The sequence below is a fragment of the Balaenoptera musculus genome, chromosome 7, assembly GCF_009873245.2.
Source record: "Balaenoptera musculus isolate JJ_BM4_2016_0621 chromosome 7, mBalMus1.pri.v3, whole genome shotgun sequence".
NCBI classification, from domain to species: Eukaryota; Metazoa; Chordata; class Mammalia; order Artiodactyla; family Balaenopteridae; genus Balaenoptera; species Balaenoptera musculus.
Genome location: NC_045791.1, coordinates 45637869 through 45664712, shown reverse-complemented (window position 1 = coordinate 45664712; position 26844 = coordinate 45637869). Strand labels below are relative to the sequence as shown.

General features: G+C 36.6%; 1 protein-coding gene across 2 annotated transcripts in view; it reads left to right on the top strand.

The window, feature by feature from the left end:
* The window catches only part of FIGN (fidgetin, microtubule severing factor), a 115908-nt gene extending 91828 nt beyond the window's left edge, over nucleotides 1–24080 (top strand). For both annotated transcript variants that reach the window (XM_036858899.1, XM_036858898.1), the window contains one exon: nucleotides 20007–24080. In XM_036858899.1, the coding sequence (XP_036714794.1) occupies nucleotides 20015–22261 (2247 nt within the window). In that variant the 5' untranslated portion in view covers nucleotides 20007–20014 and the 3' untranslated portion in view covers nucleotides 22262–24080. The remainder of the gene's footprint in view (nucleotides 1–20006) is intronic.
* Nucleotides 24081–26844: the final 2764 nt, after the last annotated feature.

The window sequence follows — 26844 nt, the reverse complement described above, 5'->3', positions numbered from 1 at the left end:
AAGTTATTGGCAGGGCCAGAAAATGAATTTAAATCTCCTAATCATAAATGAGTAGGGGAAGGGTTAGAGGGTGTTTCATATTATGCTTCTGAAATCTGCTTACCTGTAACTTCCCTTCAAAATGTCTCTTTAGTTGTGTCCCCTAGAACATCAAAGAACTCCTTCTGGCAGTGACAGTTCCTGAACAGTAACATAAGGTACTACTTGCTTTCCTCCCATTGTCTCATTTAATTCTCAAACTTTCAATGAAATTATTATTATCCCCCCAATTCAAAGTTGGGAATACTGAGACTTAGGAAGGCTAAGTAGTTTGCTTAAGGACGACCCATGACTAGAAACAGGAAATGTAGGGATTCAGATCTGGGACAATTTGAATATATGCCCAAATTCAAATCCACTATGGTCAGACTATGACAATATTGACATTTGAACAGAGTTGATCACTGAAAATTAAAGGTCCTTATTACTGTAAGTGATGATCTTTCAAAGGTAGTTCTTGGTAAGAAGAGTAAATAAAATATTGTGAACAGCTATGAAAAAAGATTTTGGTTATATATGTAAAATAAAGACTGGATTCCTATTTTGTTCTTTGAACACATGTTCTTTCAAATGCAAGTATTACATGCTGTAGCAAATTCTACATTATTAAGTTTCTTCCAAGAGACCTTGTACTGTTTTCTACATTCAATAATGTATATAGGAATTGGTGGATTCTCACCTAAAATGTTTGTGTTTTTTTGTTTTTGTTTTTTTTTAATGAGTAGAAGTTAATAAGAGGTCCAGAAAGTACAGGGAAGGCTAGAATCATACTTTTTGATTATACTTCCTTCCTCTCAGGGTTAAGTACCCATGAAAATGGATACAGACAAGCCCTAGTTTGGAGACTAAGATGAACTTGCTCAAGTGTTCTGAATGGTGAAGGTAGAAGGGCTACTTTTTGTATGGGAAAATATCTTGCTCACTGTTGGCTAGTAGGCAGTATCAAAGCCAGTGTGTGGTAAATACAGAAGATTTTAGTAAAAAGAAGTGGATAACAAAACTATTACAATAAGAATATTAAACTTAAATTCTGGCTCCAATTTCTGCCAATTATTAGCTATGTAATAGTAATTTCATGCATTATGTCAATTGGCATTTACAGCAATTGTGCGTGGTTAACCAGTGAGGCATCTTAAATTCAGAGATTGGTCTTCAGAACAAGATAATAGTGATAATGACTAGGGAACTAGTATTAAAATGTATGTCTTTTGGCTCCTTACATAGTATCTTCTATTGCAAAGAGCAAAGTAAAACATAAACAATGTTTCTTTTAACTTTTCAGACCACTGAGTTATTTATACAAGTCACTGCAACCATCTTTTGACCCAGGCAAGACGGGTGCCATGTTTTAGCAAGTCCAGTCTTGCCTTCCTCCAGTACTTTACCCTATCGTGAGGAATCCAAGGGGCCATGAGGACGTGCCCACTTGGGACCCATGCCCACTTGGAACCCGTGCCCACTTGGAACCCGTGCCCTCCTTTGAGACCATGTCCCAGGCACCTGAAATTCCCTGACTCTACTTCCTGGACCCATGCAGTGCTCTTCTCTAAGTCTGTCCTCTCACAAGATGAGGCCAGGAGGCAGCTAGGTGGAGGTGGGAATGGCAGGGAATGGATGGAACATTCATCTACAGTATGCATATTAAGCCTCTTGATGATAGGGAACCACAGGTCAGCTTCTCATTCTGGAAGAGCTCTGATGACCCAGGAGATAGAAAATTCTAAATTTGAACGTAGCCTTCCAGGTGTTTTTGAAGATATAATTGTTAAGGTAGAAAGAAAAAAACATTTTATTTAACATTTTTTGTTCAATTTATAACTTTCAAAATAATTTATTTATAGCTTTAAAACTTTTCAAATACCTTAAGTATTTAGACATATGGTATGAGTTACAGCCTGCATGAACTCTTTCTATATAGGTACAGATAAAGATATAGATACATATGTAGATATAGATGTATATCTATAGGTATAGATAGATACAGTACCTTCTTTGTGAGGATACTCTTCTTTGTGAGCACTGGACGTATAGCTATGAAAAAGACAGACAAGATTTCTGCCCTACTCTAATGGCATGGATTCCTGGCCTCAGAGGTTAGTCTAGTAGGTAATACAGATGAAATAGAAAAATAAAATGCATATGAAAATGCAGTGTAAGTACGGGGTGATATGGAAAATGGTAGCGAGGAAGGGAAGGCAGTGATGTCTGGGAAGTCTTCCTAGATGAAGTAATAATATTATTTGGCCTACTGGCCATAGTTTGCTGAACCCTTGGTCTAGGGTTTTCCCCATATCCTTTAAAATCTCTTGCCTTAATTCTTCTTTGCCCCATAAACTGCTGTTCATGTTTATTAAGATGTTTACAGTGAGGATAATTCTTTCATGCTTGCCATGTCACTTTCTCACCACCCATTTCCTCCGTAACCCACTCACCATGGCTTCTGACTCCACCACTCTCTCACAGATCATCTCTAGCCTCCTAATTGCCTATGTTCTCTCCTATCCTACTTGACTTCTCTAATGCCTGTGCTACAAATAAGCACTCTGTCCTTGAAAACTCTTCCTCACTTGTCTTTTACAACAGCATATTCTCTCCCTCTCTCTATTTCTCTTTCTTCTCTATAAATGCCCTCCCAATCCCCATTGCCTACTCCTTAAATGCTGATTTAACTCATGAGTTCCATTCTCATCTCATTTTATACAACTTTCTCTCTGCTATGTTTTCCATTACCATAACTTCAATGATTCCCATTTGCTCATGATTCCTAAATATCCTTGTAGACCTTTGACTTCTCTCCCATCAAAAGATGGGAACTCCTAGTGGCCAACTTATTGGTTATACAAGCTAAAAACCTTGGAGAAGTTCTCCAAGGAGAGACCAAGTGCAAAAATTTTGTGTCACATGATCCAGGTTGCAATTCTGGCTCTGGGGTGGCCTTGGGAAAATTCCTTAGATTCAAGCAACCTGTTTCATCATATAAAAAAGGGAATTAATCCCTCACTAGGCTTTTGAAGGATTAAATGTAATATCCACTATAATCTCTTTATTAACTAGTTGACAGATATCTCACAAGTATTTCTATTTTTATGATGATATCCCCTTTCCTGTTCTTCATTCCTCCAACTGGTCAGCTCATCCTTTTGACTGTACATCTGAAATCTTTCTCAGATTTTTTTCTTCTTTTTGTTCAAGTTCAGGCCCGGCTTCTAGCCTTCCCTGCCCCACCACCCCCCCACCCCCATTCTGGCCTATATATTGTTTAGAAATTTCTTTAAATTTATTTATTTATTTATTTATTTATTTTTGGCTCTGTTGGGTCTTAGTTGCAGCGCGTGGGCTCCAGAGCTCGCGGGCTCTATAGTTGTGGCATGTGGACTCTCTGGTTGTGCCTTGCAGGCTCAGTAGTTGCAGCACACGGGCTTAGTTGCCCCACGGCATGTGGGATCTTAGTACCAGTGATCGAACCGGCGTCCCCTGCATTGCAAGAGAGATTCTTAACCACTGGACCACCAGGGAAGTCCCTATTCTGGCCTATATATTGTTATTATTGATATATTTCTAAAGAACAGATGAGGGCAGCACTTTATGTTGGCAGTAAGATAAAGTCCGAACATTCAAGTCCCTTTGCAAACTGAATTCAAGCTTCATCTTTACGTCCATCCCACCCTATACATAGACATATACCTCCTTCCTGTCTTCTAACCATACCAAGCAACGCTGTTTCCCAAATGTGCCAGGTACACTTAGCTTCATCTGTAACTTTGACTGAGTCTTGTCACAGGCAGGAAAACTCACCTCTCTCTATTGTAACTGGTAAAATTCTATTCAGCTTTCAAGATATACCTCAACTCTTAACTCCTCTATATAGCCACCTTTCCCTACCAGATTCAGAACTAAATCTTTTCTTTGGTAAATCACCACTAAAGATAGACTTGTAAGTTCCATTGGGGCAGGGACCTCTATTTCCTAGCACTTAGGTCAGAAGCTCTCAAGTTGTAGTAGGCTCTCAGATGTTATTAGAGCATGAGTGCCATTATCATATTTTAAACAGTTTAGGCAACTAGTCCCATTTGTTTTTTCTAGTGACAACAAAAGTTATCAAGATTCAGAGATGCAAGGAAAGATTGTTTTTAGGATTCCAGTTTTGAGGTTTAAAATACATTTTCTCTGTACCTGTTTTCTCATAATTGACAAACTACTTGAAAACAGAGAGAAAGGAAAGGAAAAGGAAAAGAGAGAAAATAACTCACTGCCCCACATGCCAGGGTCAAAAAAGGTTGGAGGGAGAGAAGGGATCTTGGAGTAAGCTGAAAGAATTAAGAAAGACATAAGTAAAGAAACTGAATTTTTTTAAGGTTTCATTTTTGTTTGCTTGCTTGGCTGTTTGTTACCTGGAAGAATATTTAAGTTTATTAGCTCAGGAATATGGCAAATGATAAACTGAGTAGGCTCTAAGAATGATAATGCTGTTACTAGGTATTGTGGCTCCTTGAAAATTTTAAGGATTAATGAGCCCTAATTCTCTTTAAAAATTATTTGCAAGCTTAAGTATATGACTTCTCTTCATGTTCAGACCAATGTCTAAATGGTATGGCCAATAGCTGAAGTTTGAAACCCACCTTCTCCAAAAAGTCTTGATAATGCAAGTCTCCCCATTACCACTAGCATTTTATTATGCCTTATAACCCATATCTTCTTGTATTTATGTGATAATATATATTTATGTGTTGTTTATTCTCTGCACTAAAATCTCATCTATGCATATGTCCATACTCCCTAGCTTGTTTTTCTCAAATTAGAAATTAAGAACAAGGCTAATTCTGCCAACCTTCTGTAACTCAAGGGTTAGATCTAGGTAAAATATCTATTAACTAAGTACTCAATTCCTAATTGAAATTCATAATTAAAACTGTATCTTCATCATCATGGAAAGTTATTTTGAAAGCTTACCAAAAGAATTACTCATATTACATCATTAATATTATTGCCATCATCACTATTATTTGACATCTTAAAGCCTCCTAGCTTTTGTAATAAATTCAAGTGTACAAAGCATCCCCTCTTTTATAAAACATTCATAAATTCTATGATTCATAAATTAAGTTATTCAAGATTATGATAAGGCATTCCAAAGGCACTAAAAGGGACCCCTCTCATAATTTTTGTTTTTTATCTGTGAGTCATTTAAGCATGTAAATATAGGTTTCTAGTAGTTTTATGCACTGGCTTTGTCTTTTGTTGTTCTGAATATGAATTCAGTCAAGACTTAAAGAAACTAGAAGATATTTTGATCTGAAAGCTGTAAGAATTCACAAGGGAATGAGTTGGTTTCTTCTCTACTTTGTAATGCAAAGAAATGCATTCCACAAAATCAGATGAAACAAGCCGTTAATTTGACAGTCTCAGTTCTCATAGCTATTGATTCAGGAAAGCTGAAAACAGTTATGGAGGCTTATTGGCTCCAATTAGGAGTCGTGAAGCTTCAGCTTTGAAGAAATGAGAGTGTATTGGGAGAGGAATCATTCACTAACAGAATCCTTCTTAACATTTTATCATGAATGGGTATAAACTCTTGGTCTCCTGTTTTGTTTTGTTTGGGGTTTTTTTGGGGTACTTTTTCATTTATTGATTATCTTTATGGAATAGTCTCAGAATGTTTGTTTAGCAAACAAAAGATATTTATCTTACCATGTGAGACATTTCATGGTAACAAGCTCAAGAGCTTCCTTATAAGTCTTATTTAGATGTTCTCAAGAAATATTTTCAATCCCTTCTATATAATTTTATATACATGGAAATACCTCTGGATATACTCTATTGATAGACTAATCAATATAGATTCTATAGATATATACTTATTTTAGCACATGCACCATCTTGCATGGAAGTAACTCCTCTGCTTAGAGGTATATAACTTTTTTTTGCCCTTATCAATAAGAAGACTAGCTAACTCTCATGACCACTTTTAGTGCATATAAATAATATATATTCACAATACTGTTCTTTAATGTTAAGATCTTAGTAAAGATTGCTACAAAAAGGAAGACTCAAGGAGGAAAATGGTATTCACATTTTTAAGAACAATATCTAATGAAGCAATATAGTGTTATTTACAGCTGCTATTAAGAAAGGCCAACATTTCTTCAAATTTTCCTTTCAGAATGTCCAGTTTTTCCCATGTTTTAACTTAGTGATAGAAATGCAATTTTTTCCTCTTAATGATCATAATACATTTGTATCTTGGGTAACTTTTCATATATAATCAAATGACAGGAAGACTTTTTTCTGAGGTGTGGGGGATGCTGATGAGGAAAGACTTGATAGATAGCATCAATTATCAGTCATAAAATCCTTGCTTATCATTTGTTAACAAATCCTCAGTTGAAAAACCTTTTGATCAGCTTGGCACTAGCTGAAAATTTGCTGTACAATGAATATAATCCAACTCTAATAGAAGATGACTGCATTTCCAAGTAGATTTAACATAGGAAAAAAGTAAGATTATTGTAATAAATCTAACATCACAGAAACAATTCATGGAGCTTAATTATGACACTACTAAATGTGAAAATCTATTCAGCGCTAGGAACACTTTTCACATTACATTCATGCTAAAGATTGGCTGTTAAGAGCTCATTACTGGTATTTTTCTAAAGAGTGGTTTATTAAACACAGTTACCTAATAAGCATCTTCGGTGGTGCAAATTGCTGAAAACAGTAATGAGTCTGATTAGACTTCATTTCAATTACGACAGCTTGTCTAGGGAAAAAAAAAATTTATATATATATATATATTTTTTTTTTTTTTTTTTTCTTCATGCTTCAGAATTTGGTTACAAGACACTACAGAGTTTAAAAAATAAAAAGCCACCTCTGTATTTCCTTTCCACAGTTCACTTATGAAGAGAGAATTGTCCAAGTCATCATCCAATTTACACACTGGAAAACTGGATGGACAAAGTGGAGTCACAATCATGTTTGCTTAAAAACAGCAAAGCCTGCCTTGACTAATATGTCTAAATAAGGTCACCTTTAGTTTCTCTCTGCTTTGGTTTTGTTTTTTTTTTTTTTTCCTTAGGAATACAAAGCTATAAATGAGGTGCAGACTTCAACATGATTCATCCCTATTTGGTTTGTGGAGGTTATTCTCCAGATTAATAGGCTCACCTTTCAATTATGTTTTATCCATGGATCTTCTACTTAAAATCATAAAAATATAGAAAACTGTTGGACTATGCATGCTAATTATCCGACTGATTTTTTTAAAAAATACATATATTGGTGGAAAAATAAAAGAAGCCAAGCTTTATGAATGTGCACTAATATATCAGAAAGTGTAAAGGAATATTCATTAGGCACTAAACTTGATTTGATATTTTTAAAAAGTATGTTATTTAGCTGCATTTAACAGCTAACCTCCTATTAAATCATGCCTGAATATACTGCTCAAATTGAAAGAAAAAATTGTTAATGTAAAAAGCCTTTAAGTGATTAAGCTGTCACTGCTGTCATTCGGGCACTCCAGTAACATTTTAATGCTTCTGAGAGCTATGGCCAGGGATGCAATCCACTATATTTTATGTTATATTTTCTGAAGAGATTATTTTTAAAGTATAATATCATTTGACACTGAACTGGATAAAATAATTCCTAAAGTAAAATATGAAAACAATGGCTGGATGTGGAAGCATGTAAAAAAAGGAGGGCACAATAAAACATCCTAACCTGAAAAACTTCACAAGTTAGCTAAGTGATCGTGTAATGGCCATAAGACTGAAAGTCATATATGAATGAAATTGTAGTACTCTTTGTAGGCATTTGGATACTTTCAAAAAGATTTACTTAAAAGGAGACCAGTTCCAGGTATGTCAGTTCAGTGAGCAGGAATGTACTTTTAGACCTACGATTCATTAATTCTATGAATTTTTCTATTGTGTTTAAGGCCGTGGCGGGCGGGGGGGGAACTTTTATATAGAAAACACAAAAACAATTCTAAATTTATAATTGGGATGCTTTCCTAAGTAACTCAATTATCATATATTTTAATTATTTGCTTTTCAAGGATTTTTTAAACATTTCATCTCAAATGATTCTAGTAAAGTGTTTTTCTTTTTGAATGCAATTGAGAAAATGTGTCAATATATAATAATATTGTAATTAGTTTTCCTTTTTTGAAAAACTTCACATATGTAAACCCAGACCTCCTTGAAAATGAGTACTCAATGAAGGAAATGATGTTCATAGTATATTTGGAGGTCATAAATAAGACTTTTAAGTTTTATAAGTATGGAAACTTTTTGAGATATATGACTTGGTTCAAGCCACAAATAATAAATATATAGCTAAAGAAAACTTTAAGTAATGCTTATATTTGATTAAAGTATTATGTATACATGCTAGTTAAATAACTTAGAATGTGCTTTGGACTCTGAGATTATAAATAATAAAGCAGATCATTTTTAGGATAAAGGTATTTTTAAAAATCTCTTTTCCTTCTCTCTGTCACCTTTCCCCATTTTCTCTATATCCTTTCCACAACTACAGACACAACACTTTCGTATACACATGTAAGCACCTAGATTTGATTTTTCTGTGTAACCTACCTGTATCACCCGCAGGGTTCTGGTTTTCCTGTTGTTTAGGGACTTGTGTAAATAGGATGCACACTGTTTGAAGAGGTAGCAGGAAGATTTGACTTATTTACTCTTTTAACATAAGCAAGTAAAACTAGCAAATTTTAAATTACATTTCTATCTGCTAATTGAAAAATGTGACTGGAAAAAAATTTTCCTTTTCCTTAAAATTATTAGCAAATACTGGAGCTTATCCATAACTGAGGCCAATAAAATAGTTCATTACCATCAATAAGAAGTATAAAATTGTAGAATAGTTTTCACCATATAGAAGTAACAACATCCTTACAGCTTTGAATTCTATTGACAGTATTGAGAGCAACCTTGTGTTTCACTGCTACATTAGAGACAAAGTAAGCTGTGTTTATTCACAACAGAAGAGAGTTGGATTGGAATTAAAGTGGAATTTATAAGCAAAAGAAAAGGGATCTGTATTTCATGTGGCAAATGCCACTGGATCAACCATTTTATTCATTTCAGCCAAAACCTAAACTTTTTTTTTTTTTCTTTATGGCCTCATGTATTCTAACAGTAGATGAAACTATGCAGTTTAATATTGTCATAGAGAACACAATCAAGAAGGAATCTAAAGAAACAATTTCTTTGCTTGTGGTCCCTCCTATTGTTAGCTTTCCCCAAGGATTACTTTGTTGGGCACCCCCTCCAGGACAGGAAATGCCACTTTCTTTGAGGATGCTGATAGCCTGTCTTCTGCTTTTGTCTCATTATGCAGCATTCTTTGTTTTTACAAATGGAAGAGCCAATAGCGCTAATGACTGGACTGTCATTCACACTGCACTTTAACAATGTTCTGTTTATCTGGAAATTAGAGCATCCTAATTATAGGTGGTGCCCAGGTTTTTTTTCACCAAACCATAGAATGTGGCCAGGTAGGGAGAATGGAAAGGTGAGGAAACTACGGTTATTACTAAGAGCTCTTCACTTTTAATCCTTGACCATGTTGATTGTATTCTAAAGCAGTTTATCTTCATATTTTGTCTTATATGGGCAAAACAACACTAAACCTACCAAAACTCATTTCATACGTTGCTTTTTCCATTGCCTTCAGATCAAAGTTATTTTCTTCAGGCTGGACTAAATTATACACAGGTCCCAGGAGTGAAGGACACTGAATTAATGCAGCATGTCACCCAGCCCTGACTATAGAATATTTTTATCAAAGTCCAAGGCACTATTTTGCTATTGCATTAAAAATTAATGCATGGATTGCCAAAAAGAGAAAAATGCATAAATAACCTAAACAAGTTTTGTCTGGGCTTTGCACACTTTAGAGTTACCTTAAGCAAAGAGTTTTTAAGGAGAATGGTTGGAGTTGTATACATATATGTAAATAATATTCTTACTCCTTTGTCTAATTATGTGAGAGAGACCTCCAATTTAAATAAGCAGTCTGAATTATCTATTTTGTTTTATGTAAACTGTCTTTTTAGAGTAAGGTTTCAGAGGAACACAAAAAGAAGCTGAATGCAGATTCCATCTTACACAAGGTCGTGGGGCTTGGGAGATTCTGAATTTGTTTATTGACCCATATCAGCATGGGATGTTGGGCAAAAATGAATGTAGTTCACCTTAAATATAACTAAATTGAGCTTTGCATTTATATACTTGAAATAGAATAGATACACACAAATAACTATTTACGAATAGCACTATGTACACATAATGATTAACATAACATTTTTAGCAGTGTGACAGAGGACATTAACCACCCATGTCATAATTCAAGGTTGGTACCATGCCCAGTTTGTGTTAATTAAAAGTGCAAATTTATTTTATATGGCACAAGAGTATCTTGAGAATCAACTGGATGACCCTCAGACTTTTAGGACGCTGGTAACGTTATCTCAGCAGAGTCCTTTTTTAAAATAAAGATTCAAAACACATAGAAAATGCACAATACTTTTGGCATTTGGATTTCTCTTTCTGGATCAGTCATACAGGCTGGATACTATGAATCTAGCATGGAGCTTTCAGGTTGTGTTAACCCCATTTATCCCTGCACGCTACAGCTCACCTGTTATTTATACACATAAGAGGTTTGATACTGCAGAACAAGGGGAGTGCTCTGTTGTGACACAGAACATACGTATTCATTAGCCCTGGCAGTCCCTATGGACAGAAGTGGTGTGTCCTGATGATCTCTGTATGACAGAAAGAACTGCGGGGGAAGGGTAGATGGCCTTAATGGATTGAAAACGTATATGGAAAAAGGGAAGAGACAGAATGAGTAATGAAAGGCCACAAAGTAACAACTTTAAAGGTTAACTACAAAGCACTATTTAAACTGATTAAAATTGTCTAAAATCATTCACAGAGGTAGAATAAACAAGATAACATTTGACTCAACATGGGAAAATCAGTCCTCTTACGCACTAACCCTCAAATCCTTTCCCTTGCAATAGTTGATAACATCTGACACTAAATACTAAGATTCAGACTATGAATTGTTTGTATATTTTAAATTGCATGTATATGCATAGTTGTGTATTCTGTTGAATTATGGTAGGATGTACACAGGCTTTTGGACAGTTTTTTACTTGATTTAGAAAATTATTCAAAAATTTGTATACATATGCTTTTGTAAAACTACCCCTTGCTTTAAAAAAGAAAACCCATAAATCTGAACTATAAACTATATGTATTTTATGTGAGTGTGATTATATGTTCACTTGAATACTTTGATTTGAGTATGGGAGATTTTAGGACCCCCAGAGGAAAAAAAATATTTATTTGAATTATGATTATAATTTTTGGTTTGCTTTAAGTGATAGGCTCTTTTGATAATGTATTGAACATAAGCCTGGTGGCCTAAAAGTGATATTTCTTTTATCAGTGTAATTTTCTTTGCATAAGTGCTTATGCACTCATCCTCATAAATGCAAGTCATTCTCTTATATATGACTTGCATGTTAAAAATGATGACCTATGAGACCCATGCATACCAAGTTTTAACCTCATTATGAAATATTGGCAAAATAGAGATTTTTATACTTGGTCACGTTTTGATGAGTGAATATTTTGTTGCTGTGAATAAAATTTAATGCATTCTCGGGAAGCTGATTCAGATCATAAGCTACCCACAAATTTAATTGAAGGACAGGGTATATACCATTCTAGTCCAAGTCATGGTGCCCTGTAACATTGAATACTTGCTTTTAAAGCTCAAAATGATGACATACAGAACAAGATCAGTTGCTTATCCAGATACCATCTACCCAGCAACTTGCTATAAGAAATAAGAAGCATAACTTTGGAGTAACTTAATGTCTCAAAAGTTGTAGTAGAGGTCATGATTGACTATTACTATTAAATGAAGTCTTGGTTTGTGGAGTCAGAACCTATGGCATATTCAGGGAGCATATTAGGAATGGTGGAGACTGACATGGAAAACAGCTAGAAAAAGTATCTAACAAATCAGAGCAAGGGGGGAACGCTGAAACAGCAGCAATCTGGAAACCAGTTTTTTAAAGCAATCGTTTCTCATTTTACATTGTTGTACTAGTGACACTGAATCAACAAGGGAAATATCAAATATTTTTCCTGTGCTTTGAGTAGCAGGGCAGGAATGACATAATAAATAGTATTTGGAAAATTTTTAATCTAAAGGCACTACTATTTTTTTTAAGTTTTAAAGCACTAGCTAGTTTTCAGGAAAATGTACTTAAGTGAAAAAACTGGAGCTTGAAGCTTCAGAGTGAAGTCATAATTTTAATTGCATATGTGACCAGTAGATACCATAAAAATACCTGATGTTGTAATAGAGAGTGGGAACATCATGACAGAATGGAGAGGGCATGCCATGTCTAGAGGGGGCAACTGGACCTCAGATTCAGGCAACTGTTGCCAGGCAAGAATGAGGTCTAGTGTAAGATCATTCAACTTGTCTTGAAAAAGTGGGAAATATGGAACTACAGATTCTTTTATATAAAATTGACTGATTTTTAAAACTCTGTGCTGGCCAAATGAAATATAGTTACAGGTTACATGCTGCCTTCAGGCTGTCAGGTGGCAATTTCTCTATGTTAGAAGGTGAGGTATTTAAACTATATTTACCAAGGACCATTTAGCCAGAAATGCCTTTGTGACTGTTAAAAAGGATTGCTTTATGCAAATAACGTGGAATAGGGGGAGGGAGTAATTTGCTGCAAAATGTATTATAATTTGGATTCTTGAGGTGTGAAAGTGTGATTTAAAGAGAAAAATCTTTGACAGTATTGCTATATAATTAGAATATCTTATTTTGAGACTGGGTTTTCAGATCATCCTTAACTGGTTTTAAACCTCTATTGTTTCTTAGCTGTGGTCTCTACAATGTTGACTCACAAATACCATTAAGAATAAATAGCATAAAAATATTTTGAATTTTTGACAGCTTTTTGATTAAGGAGATCATGCTCTGTGTTTTGCTGAGTATGAAAGAATTTCTATACCTTTCTTATAACCAACATTCCCACTGGAAAATTTCCTTTTCAGTAGCTGTCCAGAGGTTGAAGAAAAAGTGATTTATAAATTCTAGGAGTGATTTTAGTTTTTTTCTGTCTAGTCAGTTTTGTTTTGTGTTTAATGCATCTCTGGCTTTTTCAAAATAAAAGCATAAGAAGAAATATTTGTGTAGCAGGTTACAGTTGGAAAATATTTTCACAAATATTACTGCTTTAGGTAACCTTAATAACAATCGAGTAAGGTATATGATACCATTATTGTCTATATTTTATGGCTGAAAAAAGTGAGTATGATATGCTTATGTGATTTCACCAGGATTAGAACAAATAAATGATGGCATGGATCAGGGCCAGTGGCCTGAACCTCAAGCTTGGGTTATTCACTCTTCAAACAAAATTCTAGGATCTTTATGTTTTCTCCAGTCCCTTTCTATCCCAACAATCTAGTAATGCCTCCAAATAAAACACTGTGTTAGACAAAATAGTGCTCAACCCCACAGTATACCACGATAAGTAAAGTACTAAACCTGTAACGGAGGCTGTCTGGATTGGGGACTAGGTCATTTGAAAGTTCCCTTAATCTCTAAAATCAAAGAGTCTAAGGGAATTTAGAATGTGAAATTATAAAGAATGCAGAACCTGGAAAAGTTTCATTGTCTGGTAAACGGATTCCCTTGATGTAATTTCTTAGCATTGAACCACAAGGCTTTACACACAGCAGGCCCTCAATTTGTTGACTAATTAAGATTAACAGTCCCTGTGTCATATTCAGCTTATACAGGACTTTTCATTTTGGTGTTCTGAAGATGGAACCTATTTAAGTAGGTTAAGGAGAATATATAATTTCTGTGCTTCTTCCCCTCACTTCTCCCCTGATATTACTTTTAAATATGACATCACATTTTTAGGCTAGGAATGATTGGGAAATGGACTAAGGAAGATTTCAAATCAAATAGATTAGAACAGGTAATACTAGATACTGCTGTGTTGGCCTCTTGGCGTATGAGGGTCGGTACACGAAAGGAGAATGCTGCTTAGTCTGCTGAAACATTTTGATCGGTCATCACTCCCCCTGAAGGATAAAGGTCAGTAGTTATTGTGTAGGGCCAGTTTTCAGTATCAGGAAGTTTGTAGGCCCTCTCTCAGAAGACTCTTATTTTTTAGCCAATGAATTTGCTACTCTCTACTTGAAATTCTGAATGTTCTATGTGTTAGTTTGGCCATTTCCTACCTAGGAGATGATAAATCTGTTGCATTATTAGGCTGAGGGGGCAGTAAGTAAACTATTATAATTACTTTATTGTATTTACCCCAGTAGTGATTTTTTCTAGAGAGAATCTTGGTAAATATGGTGTTCAATTTAAAAATATTATTTTTAAAAATGATAATGAGAGGTTCAGAGGCACGATAGCCCAAAGGAGTGTAATAGGTGTAGTGATGTCGTGCAGGCCTGTGTGAGCACTGTGCAGCTTTCCTAGAGCAAGCCTGCCATGCCTGCAGGTGTTTGCCTCAGGTCTCTGCCCTTAGGAAGTCTGAGAAAACCTACAAATGAAAGCAGAGTCCCTAACAGCCAGAATTACCCTATGGGAACCTTGTAGAAGAGAGCCGCTTTTATAGACCTCATGAACTTCTGAATAGCATACCTGTGTTGGGGTACGGGGGTGCGGTAGTGAGTGTCTTAGATTAATTTTTCCATGAATGTGTGCTAAAAATCGATTCTAGAAGACCTAGTCTTTTATTCCCAATTTCCTCCTATTCTGAAAGTTGTTTTTATGTCCTTCATTTTTCTATATAACAGTGTCTTTATCATTTTGAAGCTGTGACAGAACTTTGAAGGATGCCACAGTTATTTTGCTTCAAAATAGTTAAAGAGTTGAATGGAAGAAGTAGAGCAATGAGGCAGCAACTGTTTAGTAATTAAACCTAAGTTATAAAATGGTCAGTAATGATAAGAATGAAAAAATGTTATCCAAACTGTCCGGTTTCTTGGGAAATATAGACTTGTTCATTTATATATACATAAATTCATCCTATAACAATAAAATAAAATACTCAGGCTTTTTACTGTAGTATCTGTCATCCTTGTGCACACTTATGTTAAAGTATCTTAAAAGCAGCTTTCTATTAAATTATATATTTTAAAAATAAACACATTGCATTGTGAAATTTGCCAGGTGTATTAAGAATTTTCTAATCCTTTCAAAAATGAAAATTGATGTTTTGGAACAATTCTTCAATTGTCTTGAGGAACTATTTTTCTTACCTTCTACTGTTTTCTGAATTTTTATTGTACCTAATATTTAAGCTGTTTCTAAACAGCAGTGGGAGTTATTGTTCTGGAGTCATGTTTCTAATAATGTTAAAATAGTATTGTTTCTGAGGTTTTTCTCTTCATGTTCCAAAGAGGAAACCATATAAGAACTGTTTTTAAAACCCATCTTATTATTTGGGTGCCAAGTTAAGTGACACGCATGTGCTGCTTCTTACAGATAACAGCAGTGTAATCAAAGGGAGCATGATATTTTGTTCAAAGAACATTTGGCTCCACATTTTGCTTACATTTCACATCAGAAATATCGCCACAAATAAATAGAACAATAATAATAACAATGACAACAAGTTTAGTTCTACTTCCAATTAGTATTAAAATTCAAGAAACTGGTGAAAAAGCTCTTTGTCCTCCTAAGACCAGAACACTCTCCTGAACACGGGCTTCTTCAGTTCCTACTAATATTAGGAACTAGCTTATGGTTTAACTATTAATTTATACTTTCAAATACTATTAATGATTTTAAAGCACTGGATAAATACTCATGTTTCAGGGGATGTGAATAATTCTGTCCCCTTAAGGTTATTTAATGAAAGCTTAATCTTAACTTTTGCAGCCCTGCTTAGGTTGTTATTTAGTATGCATCAATAAATAAACTTTCAATTATCTTGGTAAGCATATCCAAAAATAGCATGAGAATCAAAAGGCAATTACTGGTGTATCCAGTAATTTTTCCAAATAGATAACTTTTTAAAAATATAAATTTATTTATTTGTTTGTTTTTGGCTGCGTTGGGTCTTCATTGCTGCACGTGGGCTTTCTCTAGTAGCAGTGAGCGGGGCCTACTCTTCATTGTGGTGCACGGGCTTCTCATTGCGGTGGCTTCTCTTGTTGCGGTGTGTGGGCTCTAGGCGCACAGGCTTCAGTAGTTGTGCACGTGGGCTCTAGAGTGCAGGCTCAGTAGTTGTGGCGCACAGGTTTAGTTGCTCCGTGGCATGTGGGATCTTCCCGGACCAGGGCTCAAACCCGTGTTCCCTGTATTGGCAGACGGATTCTCAACCACTGCACCACCAGGGAAGCCCCAAATAGATAATTTTGATAGGATCTTTATTTAATTTCAGATGAAACAGAAATCTTATGAAATTTAATTATTTTTGCTAGAGTTTATGCAGTTAAACTATGCATTTCTCTATGCAGTGAAACTGGCCAACCTATTTTATTTAAACTTTATTATATATTCCTGTCTTTTACAGTGATTATAACTTACTAAAATCATTTGTTGCATGTATTTTACAAATGATTAATTTACAAGGAAAATTTTAATCCAATAAAGGTGAAAGTTGCCCTTTTTGGTTGTTTTTTAAAATAATTACTCTAAAGCTAAAGCAGTTTCATTTTTTTTAAGGGGCAATTTTTTTTTTAAATCATGTTTGTTATGTATGTTTGTTAACTAATGCCAACAATGGCTTAGCTCAGCTAACTGAAAGGAAGCCAGACCCTTTTATGGGGTGTGTGTGTGTGTGTGTGTGTGTGTGAGTGTTGTGTTGTGTTGTGTTTGTGGTAAATTCCATTGTCTGTGACTCCTAAATTATTTTCTGAGACCTCTTTTAAAGACATTTATTCATGTTTCTTCTGTATCCATCTAATTAAATTCCTACTCATAGCATACATGTTTTCTTATTTTCTCAACTCTGTATTTTGATAATCTTTTAAAGAAAAAAAATCCTAATAGAAATTCCCTGGAAATAATTTACAGTACTAATGAATCTGTAGGTCTTTTAGACAGTTCTACATTACAGTCACATTAATATTCTCTCCTTTTTATAAGGCTTGAAGTAAATCCCATGACACTAGAAGAATTTAGATACTGATTACTTGCGATTGGTTCCTGGTGATTTGCTCTTAATAATTTCCAGTTGAATTTAATGAAAGTATGATTCCTGAAATGCTGCTTCATTAAAATTGCATCTTTTCCCCTTTAAGTGTGGTCTCGGTCATTTCACCCATTTTGCGGTGTGTTTTTCTCCCCCTTAAAAAGTAATGATTGAGAAAGCAGAAACAATTAAGAATATCACTTTAGTTCTTCCTAGAAGGCCCCCCCAGAGTTCCTCTGCATGAAATGATGCAAGCTGCACTTCATCAGGATTTTATAATATGTTCTTTCCAATTGAAGAGATTATTTTTTAAAATAGTTTTAAAAGAGAAACATGAAGATTTGGGGGGAGGTGAAGGAAAGGAAAGTGAAGACTCTGTTGCATATACAGGAGAAGTAAGGTGTTTAGTATTTTTACTCAAAAAGATATATATATATATAGATAGATATATATCTATCTATATATAGATATAGATATAGATATATATAGATATATATCTATATATATATATGGAGCTTGATTAAGTTATACAGTGCAGCAGAGTTAATTTAATTGAGATGGTGATTTGCCAATGAATATCTACATGGATCCTTTTTAAAAATCCAAATGCAAATGAGTACAACTGCAGTAAAATATATTTGCAAATGAATCCTGTTGCTTTATTCATTTATTATGTAATTACTGCAATCTTTCCCACCTTGTTTTCAGTATTTCTTAATCATTAAGTCAGAAGCATGACAGCAGTGCCGGCCCTGGCATGATTCTCTTTGACTGAAACCTTGTAAATTAACACAATTAGCACAGCATCATCCTGCTAATTAACTTCCAGTGTCTGGTGCAGTGGTTTTGCAAGCAAGGAAGAGGGAGTCAGAAGGGAATCAACATGCCATTCTGTTACCAAACTCTGTGATACGTTCAGTTTAGCTCAGTAAGTCAAAGCCGGCCACGTCAGGAGCCAAAGTCAGGCAATGAAGAGCTAAAGGGGTTGGAGGAGGAAAGCAGAAGCGGGTAGGAGCTGTCAAAATAGACTGCAGTAATTCAGAAGGGAGCTGATGCCACAGATGCTTCATTTAGACCAGAACTCCTTCTTATCAAGGAATCTCTGCCAGAGGGCACAAGAGAGTTTGCAAAATTCACTTACCATAATACAAAGGAGATTAAGGAGGCCTGCTTAATACAGCTGTATCAGAATAGGAAGTGTTCCAATCAAGCAGAGATTAGAATAGGACGAACCAGCACTGGGAAATAGAACAGGGTTCCAGTGCTCTTCTGTAACTAACTATATGTGAGTCCTCGAGGGTACATTATAAATCCCTTTGGGTACTGGTTCCCTAATGAGGGAAATAAGGCAATGTCTAAGGTCTCTCTTTAAACTGTGAAATTCAAATAATTCTCTCATTCTGACTGCTTCATAATGAGAAAATACTCTTGTATAGTTTGCTACAGAGTCACCGTGCTTCGGTTAGTAATCTAGCAGATGATAGAGTTACACATAGCATCTCATTTTCTAGTTGTACTCTTCGAGTTTATGCCACACGCTGCTTTCCATAAATGTAAAGAGTTAGAATCCAGATTCCCTCTGTTCTTATCTTCCCTTCTACCTGCTTCCTTCCTCTCTCTTTATCTCCCCCACTTCATATATATATATATATATATATATATATATATATATATATATATATATATATATATATATATATAATTTCCCACCCACCCCCCCCAACCTCAGTACCTTGGAGGCTGTAAGGCAGAGGGAAAGATGATAAGAGAAGAAGGGAGAATGCTAGCTAGAAGACCGACAGACAAGTGATGCTTGTTTTTTTTTTTCAGAGTTTCAACAACAGGACTGAGAGGCAGAAAGGAGCCAGTTGTAATTCATACCGAGTTGTAGGCTTTGTGCGATGAAAGCGATGGAGCGCTGCCTGGGAGATTGCTTTGCTGCACTCCACGAAGCAGATTTGAAACTGTCGTGGACCACTTTAGATGAGAGTTGGATTATGGAATGACCTGCTATGTCTGTGTCATATTGTTCTGCGCAGGGAGCATTATACTGTGCTAACTAGGTGTTCAGTACCAAATAAGAGAGGTGTCCTAGATGTGATCTGTCAGCTGTGTCTCATTTTTATATTGGTTAAAATATAAAACAGAAACTGTGATGTGAAGAGACAGGATAGCTAGATATCGCACATGTTAACACTCTCACGTGCTAGATATTTTAAATGTATGCATATTTTATTGTAAGAACCTGTGATTGAATTCTAATTTGACAGGAATGTGTGTGTACATACATATGTGTTTCTATGTGTGTGTGTAGCAAGTAACTTGATAGGCTTAGCAGAAATAAATTTACTTATTACTTAAAAATGAAAAAAAATGTAGGTCTCCTACAGAGTTTTCATTTAAATTGTTTACTTTTTATACAGGGTTGAAGTTACTTTTATACAGGGTTGAAAGTTTTCATTTAAATTGTTTACTTTTTATACAGGGTTGAAATTTTATACAGGGTTTTCATTTAAATTGTTTACTTTTTATACAGGGTTGAAATTCAGTCCCTTTTAAAGTATATGCATTGTAGAGACCATAACAGGTATTATAAACTGTGGAAATCCTTTATAATGTCACTATCATTGGCGGAAAATAATAGGTAACAAAAGAAGTTGGGGGAAAAAGCTTTAACAGTTCTGATGAGTGTCTAAGTAAATTAACTTTTTCCCCCCCAAATCTTTAGGCTTGAAGATGCAGTGGACGCCAGAGCATGCCCAGTGGCCAGAACAGCACTTTGACATCACCTCCACCACTCGGTCTCCCGCCCACAAAGTTGAAGCTTACAGAGGTCATCTGCAGCGCACCTACCAGTATGCCTGGGCAAATGATGACATATCTGCTCTGACTGCATCCAACCTACTAAAAAAATATGCAGAGAAGTATTCTGGCATTTTGGAAGGCCCCGTGGACCGACCTGTACTCAGCAACTACTCCGATGCACCATCAGGACTAGTGAACGGTCGGAAAAATGAAAGCGAACCGTGGCAGCCTTCCTTGAATTCAGACGCTGTTTATCCCATGAACTGTGTTCCGGATGTTATCACTGCCAGCAAAGCTGGAGTCAGTTCAGCCCTCCCTCCAGCAGATGTCTCTGCAAGTATAGGGAGCTCTCCTGGGGTGGCCAGCAACCTGACAGAGCCTAGTTATTCAAGTAGTACCTGTGGAAGCCACACTGTACCTAGTCTTCATACAGGGCTCCCATCTCAGGAATATGCCCCAGGATACAACGGCTCATATTTGCATTCTACTTACAGCAGCCAGCCAGCACCTGCACTTCCTTCACCTCATCCTTCTCCCTTGCATAGCTCTGGGCTCCTACAGCCACCACCTCCTCCTCCTCCGCCACCAGCCCTGGTCCCAGGCTACAATGGGACTTCTAACCTCTCCAGTTACAGCTATCCCTCTGCTAGCTATCCTCCTCATACTGCTGTGGGATCTGGGTACAGCCCTGGGGGTGCACCCCCTCCTCCTTCAGCATACCTGCCTTCAGGAATTCCTGCTCCCACCCCCCTGCCCCCCACCACTGTTCCTGGCTACACCTACCAGGGTCATGGTTTGACACCTATCGCACCCGCGGCTCTGACAAACAGTTCGGCAAGTTCTCTCAAAAGGAAAGCTTTCTATATGGCAGGGCAAGGAGACATGGACTCCAGTTATGGAAATTACAGCTATGGCCAACAGAGATCTACCCAGAGTCCTATGTACAGAATGCCCGACAACAGCATTTCAAACTCAAATCGGGGGAATGGCTTTGACAGAAGTGCTGAAACATCATCCTTAGCATTTAAGCCAACGAAGCAGCTAATGTCCTCTGAACAGCAAAGGAAATTCAGCAGCCAGTCCAGTAGGGCTCTGACCCCTCCTTCCTACAGTACTGCTAAAAATTCATTGGGATCAAGATCCAGTGAATCCTTCGGGAAGTACACTTCACCAGTAATGAGTGAGCGTGGGGATGAGCACAGGCAGCTCCTCTCCCATCCAATGCAAGGCCCTGGGCTCCGTGCAGCTACCTCATCCAACCACTCTGTGGACGAGCAACTGAAGAATACTGACACGCACCTCATTGACCTGGTAACCAACGAGATTATCACCCAAGGACCGCCAGTGGACTGGAATGACATTGCTGGTCTCGACCTGGTAAAGGCTGTCATTAAAGAGGAGGTTTTATGGCCAGTGTTGAGGTCAGATGCATTCAGTGGACTGACGGCCTTGCCTCGGAGCATCCTTTTATTTGGACCTCGGGGAACAGGCAAAACATTATTGGGCAGATGCATAGCTAGTCAGCTGGGGGCCACGTTTTTCAAAATTGCTGGTTCTGGACTTATCGCCAAGTGGTTAGGAGAAGCAGAGAAAATTATCCATGCCTCTTTCCTTGTGGCCAGGTGTCGCCAGCCCTCGGTGATTTTTGTCAGTGACATTGACATGCTTCTCTCCTCTCAAGTGAGTGAGGAGCACAGTCCAGTCAGTCGGATGAGAACCGAATTCCTGATGCAGCTGGACACTGTACTAACTTCGGCTGAGGACCAAATCGTAGTAATTTGTGCCACCAGTAAACCAGAAGACATAGATGAATCTCTTCGGAGGTACTTCATGAAACGACTTTTAATCCCACTTCCTGACAGCACAGCGAGGCACCAGATAATAGTACAACTGCTCTCACAGCACAATTACTGTCTCAATGACAAGGAGTTTGCACTGCTCGTCCAGCGCACAGAAGGCTTTTCTGGACTAGACGTGGCTCATTTGTGTCAGGAAGCAGCGGTGGGCCCTCTCCATGCCATGCCAGCCACAGACCTTTCAGCCATTATGCCCAGCCAGTTGAGACCCGTTACATATCAAGACTTTGAAAATGCTTTCTGCAAGATTCAGCCTAGCATATCTCAAAAAGAGCTTGATATGTATGTTGAATGGAACAAAATGTTTGGTTGCAGTCAGTGATAACTTCTTTAAAAAAAAATGTAATGAATGTTGGCACACACACATAAAACCTGCTACATAGGGTATAGAGCCCCTTTCCAGTAGTGTTTAAATTGCAAAGGGTACTGGGGAAGAAGACAATTAAGTTGCATCTTTAGAGTCAGGGTAGATTTGGAGGAAAAACGCATCCAATGAGAGCTTCTGATTTGAAAGCCCCAGATGACATAAAGCATCTGCTGATGCTCAGTTCGGTTCAAGCTAGACAACACTCACCAAGGAGCAAGGTGCAAGTGTGTTGATTTCAGAAGGACATGAACCTCGTGTGTTGATTCCATTCTGCTGTTCTCGAGATTTAGTTGCTGTCAAGTGCCTGGAGTGGTGCTTTATTTTTTGTTTGCCTCACAATTACATTGGTGGCATGTGCTAATATAAAGAGCTTTAACTTCAAACATTATTGGACTAAAGAGATGAATGGTTGTGTTTCGACAGAAAACCAGATTTTTGCCATTTTAAGAGCAACAGTATTCCTCAATCCTGTCTGTTCTGCAGTATTAAGCTAAGAACAGGTAAAACAGGGTAACGGTAATCTGGACCTTAATTTCTGCAGTTCATTTCTTTTAATGTTCTTGTCTGCAAAAACTCAGGAAAGTGATTGTGATTTGTACAGTACCTCAAAGGAATGTGTTGAAAGCACTATGTACTGCTGAGAGTAATGGGATAGGCTTCAATGTTACTTTATATTAAAATGTATGTTTACCTCAACAATTGGAAAATAGCAAGGAAAATTACTTTGAATGTATCCAGAAAAATACTGAGTGTGATACAACTGAATATTTACAACTTAAAGTAAAAATGGAAGGATTTTTTTTTAAAGGTTCTTTCACTAATTATGGGGAATTGACCAGAGCAGAATAATTCTTTATATAAATACCTGCAAGAGTTATTCGTACATTGCTCCTTGATAATGAAGTGAAAATGTTCTTAGAAGGTACACTGGTTAATGGAAAGCTACTTATTCAGTTTGTGTTAGTGTCTAGAACAGTCAGCCACAAGACCTGTTTAGGACCCTGAAAGTCACAGTACCTAAAAACTAGGACTGCCTTTTCCTGCAGAGCTGGTAATGGTGGTGGTGATTTGCAAGTTCTCTCTGAAACTGCTGGGAATGGTGTCATCCTATTCACTAATCTAGCTTATAGGCTTGCCGCGCTGTTTGACAGAATGCAGAAGATAGCAACCAAAACAAACAAGCAAACAAATAAATACAGAAAACAACCAACCAACTTATATATCCGCAAAGAATATATCTACGTCCCCCCTCCTTCTTGACTCCTCTCTTGTCAGTGCAATTTTGCTTCTCATTTTGAAATCTTCTGGGCTGTAGTGCTCCCACATTCATTTCTACCTCAGTTTTGTTACATTTCTCTTGGAAAGTCAAGTAGAAAATTGGAAGTAGACACACACACACAAATATAGCTTGCCAAACATGCTACTTTGTTTTCTTCCATCTTTTCCCATAAATCTAGTTTCCAAAAAACATCAGTCTTCATGCTCACTTCCGCCTAAGTCCACCCTCACCCCAACAGCATATGTGGCATTTTTCTCAATTTCCCATTCCTCTCCTGCTCCCCACCAAGTTGTTCTTTGTATCCTTTAATGCTTTATGTGCAACTTTTCATTGCTAGCTGACTGATGTTTGGCAATGCCTCTGAACAGACACGGTGTAAGCTGTAGCCTTCCAAAGCCACTGCCCGTGCATAAGCAGAACAGCCTGGCTTTTTGAATGTATTTTTCCTGGTTTTTTTTTTTTTTTTTCCTTCCTTTTTTTAGTTGAGAGATGCAGTAACAAAACTGTTGCAAAGCACTGGCATTTTATGTATTCAAAAAGTGATGTACATTTTTTAAAATTTTAAATAAATGCAATGAGAAGCCCTAAGAAAGGTCTTTCTGTTATTGTTTTGTTTTCCTTCAAATTTTTTTTTTTTTTACTGATTTCATCCACAATGTCAAATTCTCTGAAACACTTAACATAGAGAAAGCTAATGAAGGACTTGATGATATTTCTGAAATTTTATGATGCTTGATCATTACTCCCCTTTTTTCTTATTTTTCTTGTTGCTAAAAACTGAGCAAATGAACCAGAGTTTAACTTACTATGATTTTCTATCAATTAAAACTGTTCTTACATATAAATATTCCATATTAAAAAGCAGTGCCTTTCATTAAGGATACAAAAAATAATATTTAAGTACGTCCTCTGCTTTTCACAAGTGAATAAACACTACAATCGTGTTCTGGCTCTACCCTGAACATATCCCTTATTGTAAGGAAATTCTAATATCCCCATTAACCTGTAGGTTCATATTGATCTCACTGACAAGTTTATTTTTGCACGGTGCTGACCTATTTTCAGTCTTTTGGACGTCACATTTCATTTCCGCCAACATTCTGTGTTCACTTGAAAGCAACTGGCAAGTTTTGACAAACCCAATCTTAGACAACTTTGGAAAATCCAGTATTGACCCACATTTTCGTGGCTAGTAAGAGTTAATGCCAAATATATGACTGCACTATTGTGTTTTACACTCATTTATAAAACTGAAAATAAAGTCATGCATATTGGCTTTTAGCTTTAAATGACTTAAAAATTACTTTGAGATACCAGTGGCCAAAAATCCATGTATTTAGGCAGAAGCTGAAGTTGTGTGTGAATTTCATTTAGCCTCACAAATTCTAGGATTTGATCTCAGGAAATTGGGCATGCTGAAGAAATGAAGATCTGTTGGGGGAGATAATGCTGACCTTTGAGTAGGTAGTGCTGTCCTGTGAGTCTTTGATTCTGCATGGCAGCATTATGAGCTCTTCTATGGACTAGGCTAATAATGAGCTCTTTTCTGACCACCTTTTCTGGAGCTTGGGGAGGGGGGTGGGGTACCACATCCTGAGAAGTGAACGTGCACAATCAGTGATGGTACAACTGAGTAATGGGGCTTCATAGTCTTGGACTCTTTCTGACTGCTAAGAATTTGGAGAAGGCTACTAATGAAGGTAAGGTAATGAGCCAGTCCAAGTCTCTTGCTGTCTGGCCAGGTGATTTGAGCCAGTCCACTTAACAGCCCCTAATTCCCTTCTTCACAACTGCAATAACATTTCCAACAGGGACAAAAAGGAAGTGAAGGAAACTACTTCAGTAGAAGGATCAATAGAAATTCAAGAGGTAGTTCATAATGACCTTATGTGTGACACGAATGGAAAATTTACTCTACACTTCTGGCACGCTTCTCACCAAAATATTTAGAACATTAGTGACAATACAGAAAAATTTGCTGACTGAGCTGATCAATGGAATGTGAAGGCAGTATACTTTAAGGCTATTTACTTTCACACAGAATGTTTATCTATTAGTCAGTTTGTATTCTACTCAAATGCAGATAGACGGGTATAATGTTTTCTTGTGCATTTGAAACCTATCAAGGAGAAAATAAACCATTCCACTAAAATACATAGGCCAAACACCATCTGGGCAAGTGAAAAAAGCTATCCAGAGGCTATGCTATGTAAAATACCAAGGTCAATTTACACTGGTTGCATAGTACTTGGCTACGCAGTTTTCAAAAGAATACATCCAAAAAAAGTCCAAATTAATTCCCACAATAGGTCTTTGTAAATTTAAATATATTTGTGGGTTGGAAAATATGTTCTAGAGGCATTTAGAATTTTTTTCTCTGAAAATGTGTCTAACTCCAAGCAGAAAGTTACTTCTATAATCTCATTCTCATGTTTTTTTAGCAAGAATTGGGTATCATGATCATTGAAATTATTTTGCAAAGTGAAAGGGACACAGTTTGTTGAACTATTGAGGCCACTAAAGTTCTAATATATATATACATATATATATATAATTAGCGTGTATGTTTGTGTGTGTATGTATGTGGTATGTGTGCTGTTTTCACCACCAACTATGTGAACTTTAAAACTGTCTATTTTACATTACTCAGAAGCAACTGGTTACTTCCTCTCTTCATATATGCAGAGATATACATGACCACTTTACAATTCAAAGTGTTTTAATATGTTTTTTCTTTTGAAAAGTAAAGCCTTCAGTTGTTGAATCACCTGATTTTCATATGAAGCACATTAGCAAACATGGAGCTATTAGTATTTCAGAATTCAAAACCAGCTGTACTTGTGACTAACCCACACATGAACTGAAGCTCACACTCTGCTAAGACCTCTGGTTGACATTCGATTTTGAACCTGCCAGATGCATTTGTGTGAACCAGGGATACTGCATCTTTAATGAACAAGTCTCTCCTCTTTCCTGTTTTTAAATACAACACAAGCAGTGTAGCACTAGGCACTGCAATTGTCAAAGACAATTAGACTGAAAGCAGGAAAATTTCACCTCCCTGTCTCAGTGATATGTAGAATGTCGGCAGCATGGGTCAGCCTTGCCACAGAGTTGTGTGAGAATACATGAATCAGTCCTATAGAATGTTAAATATTTATAAAATGTTTCTGTAGTACACCAAGGTTGGGAGCACATTCATTCTTTTTTGTTGTCCTATGATACAAAAAAAACTAAAGTTTATTTCCAGGCTTAAAAC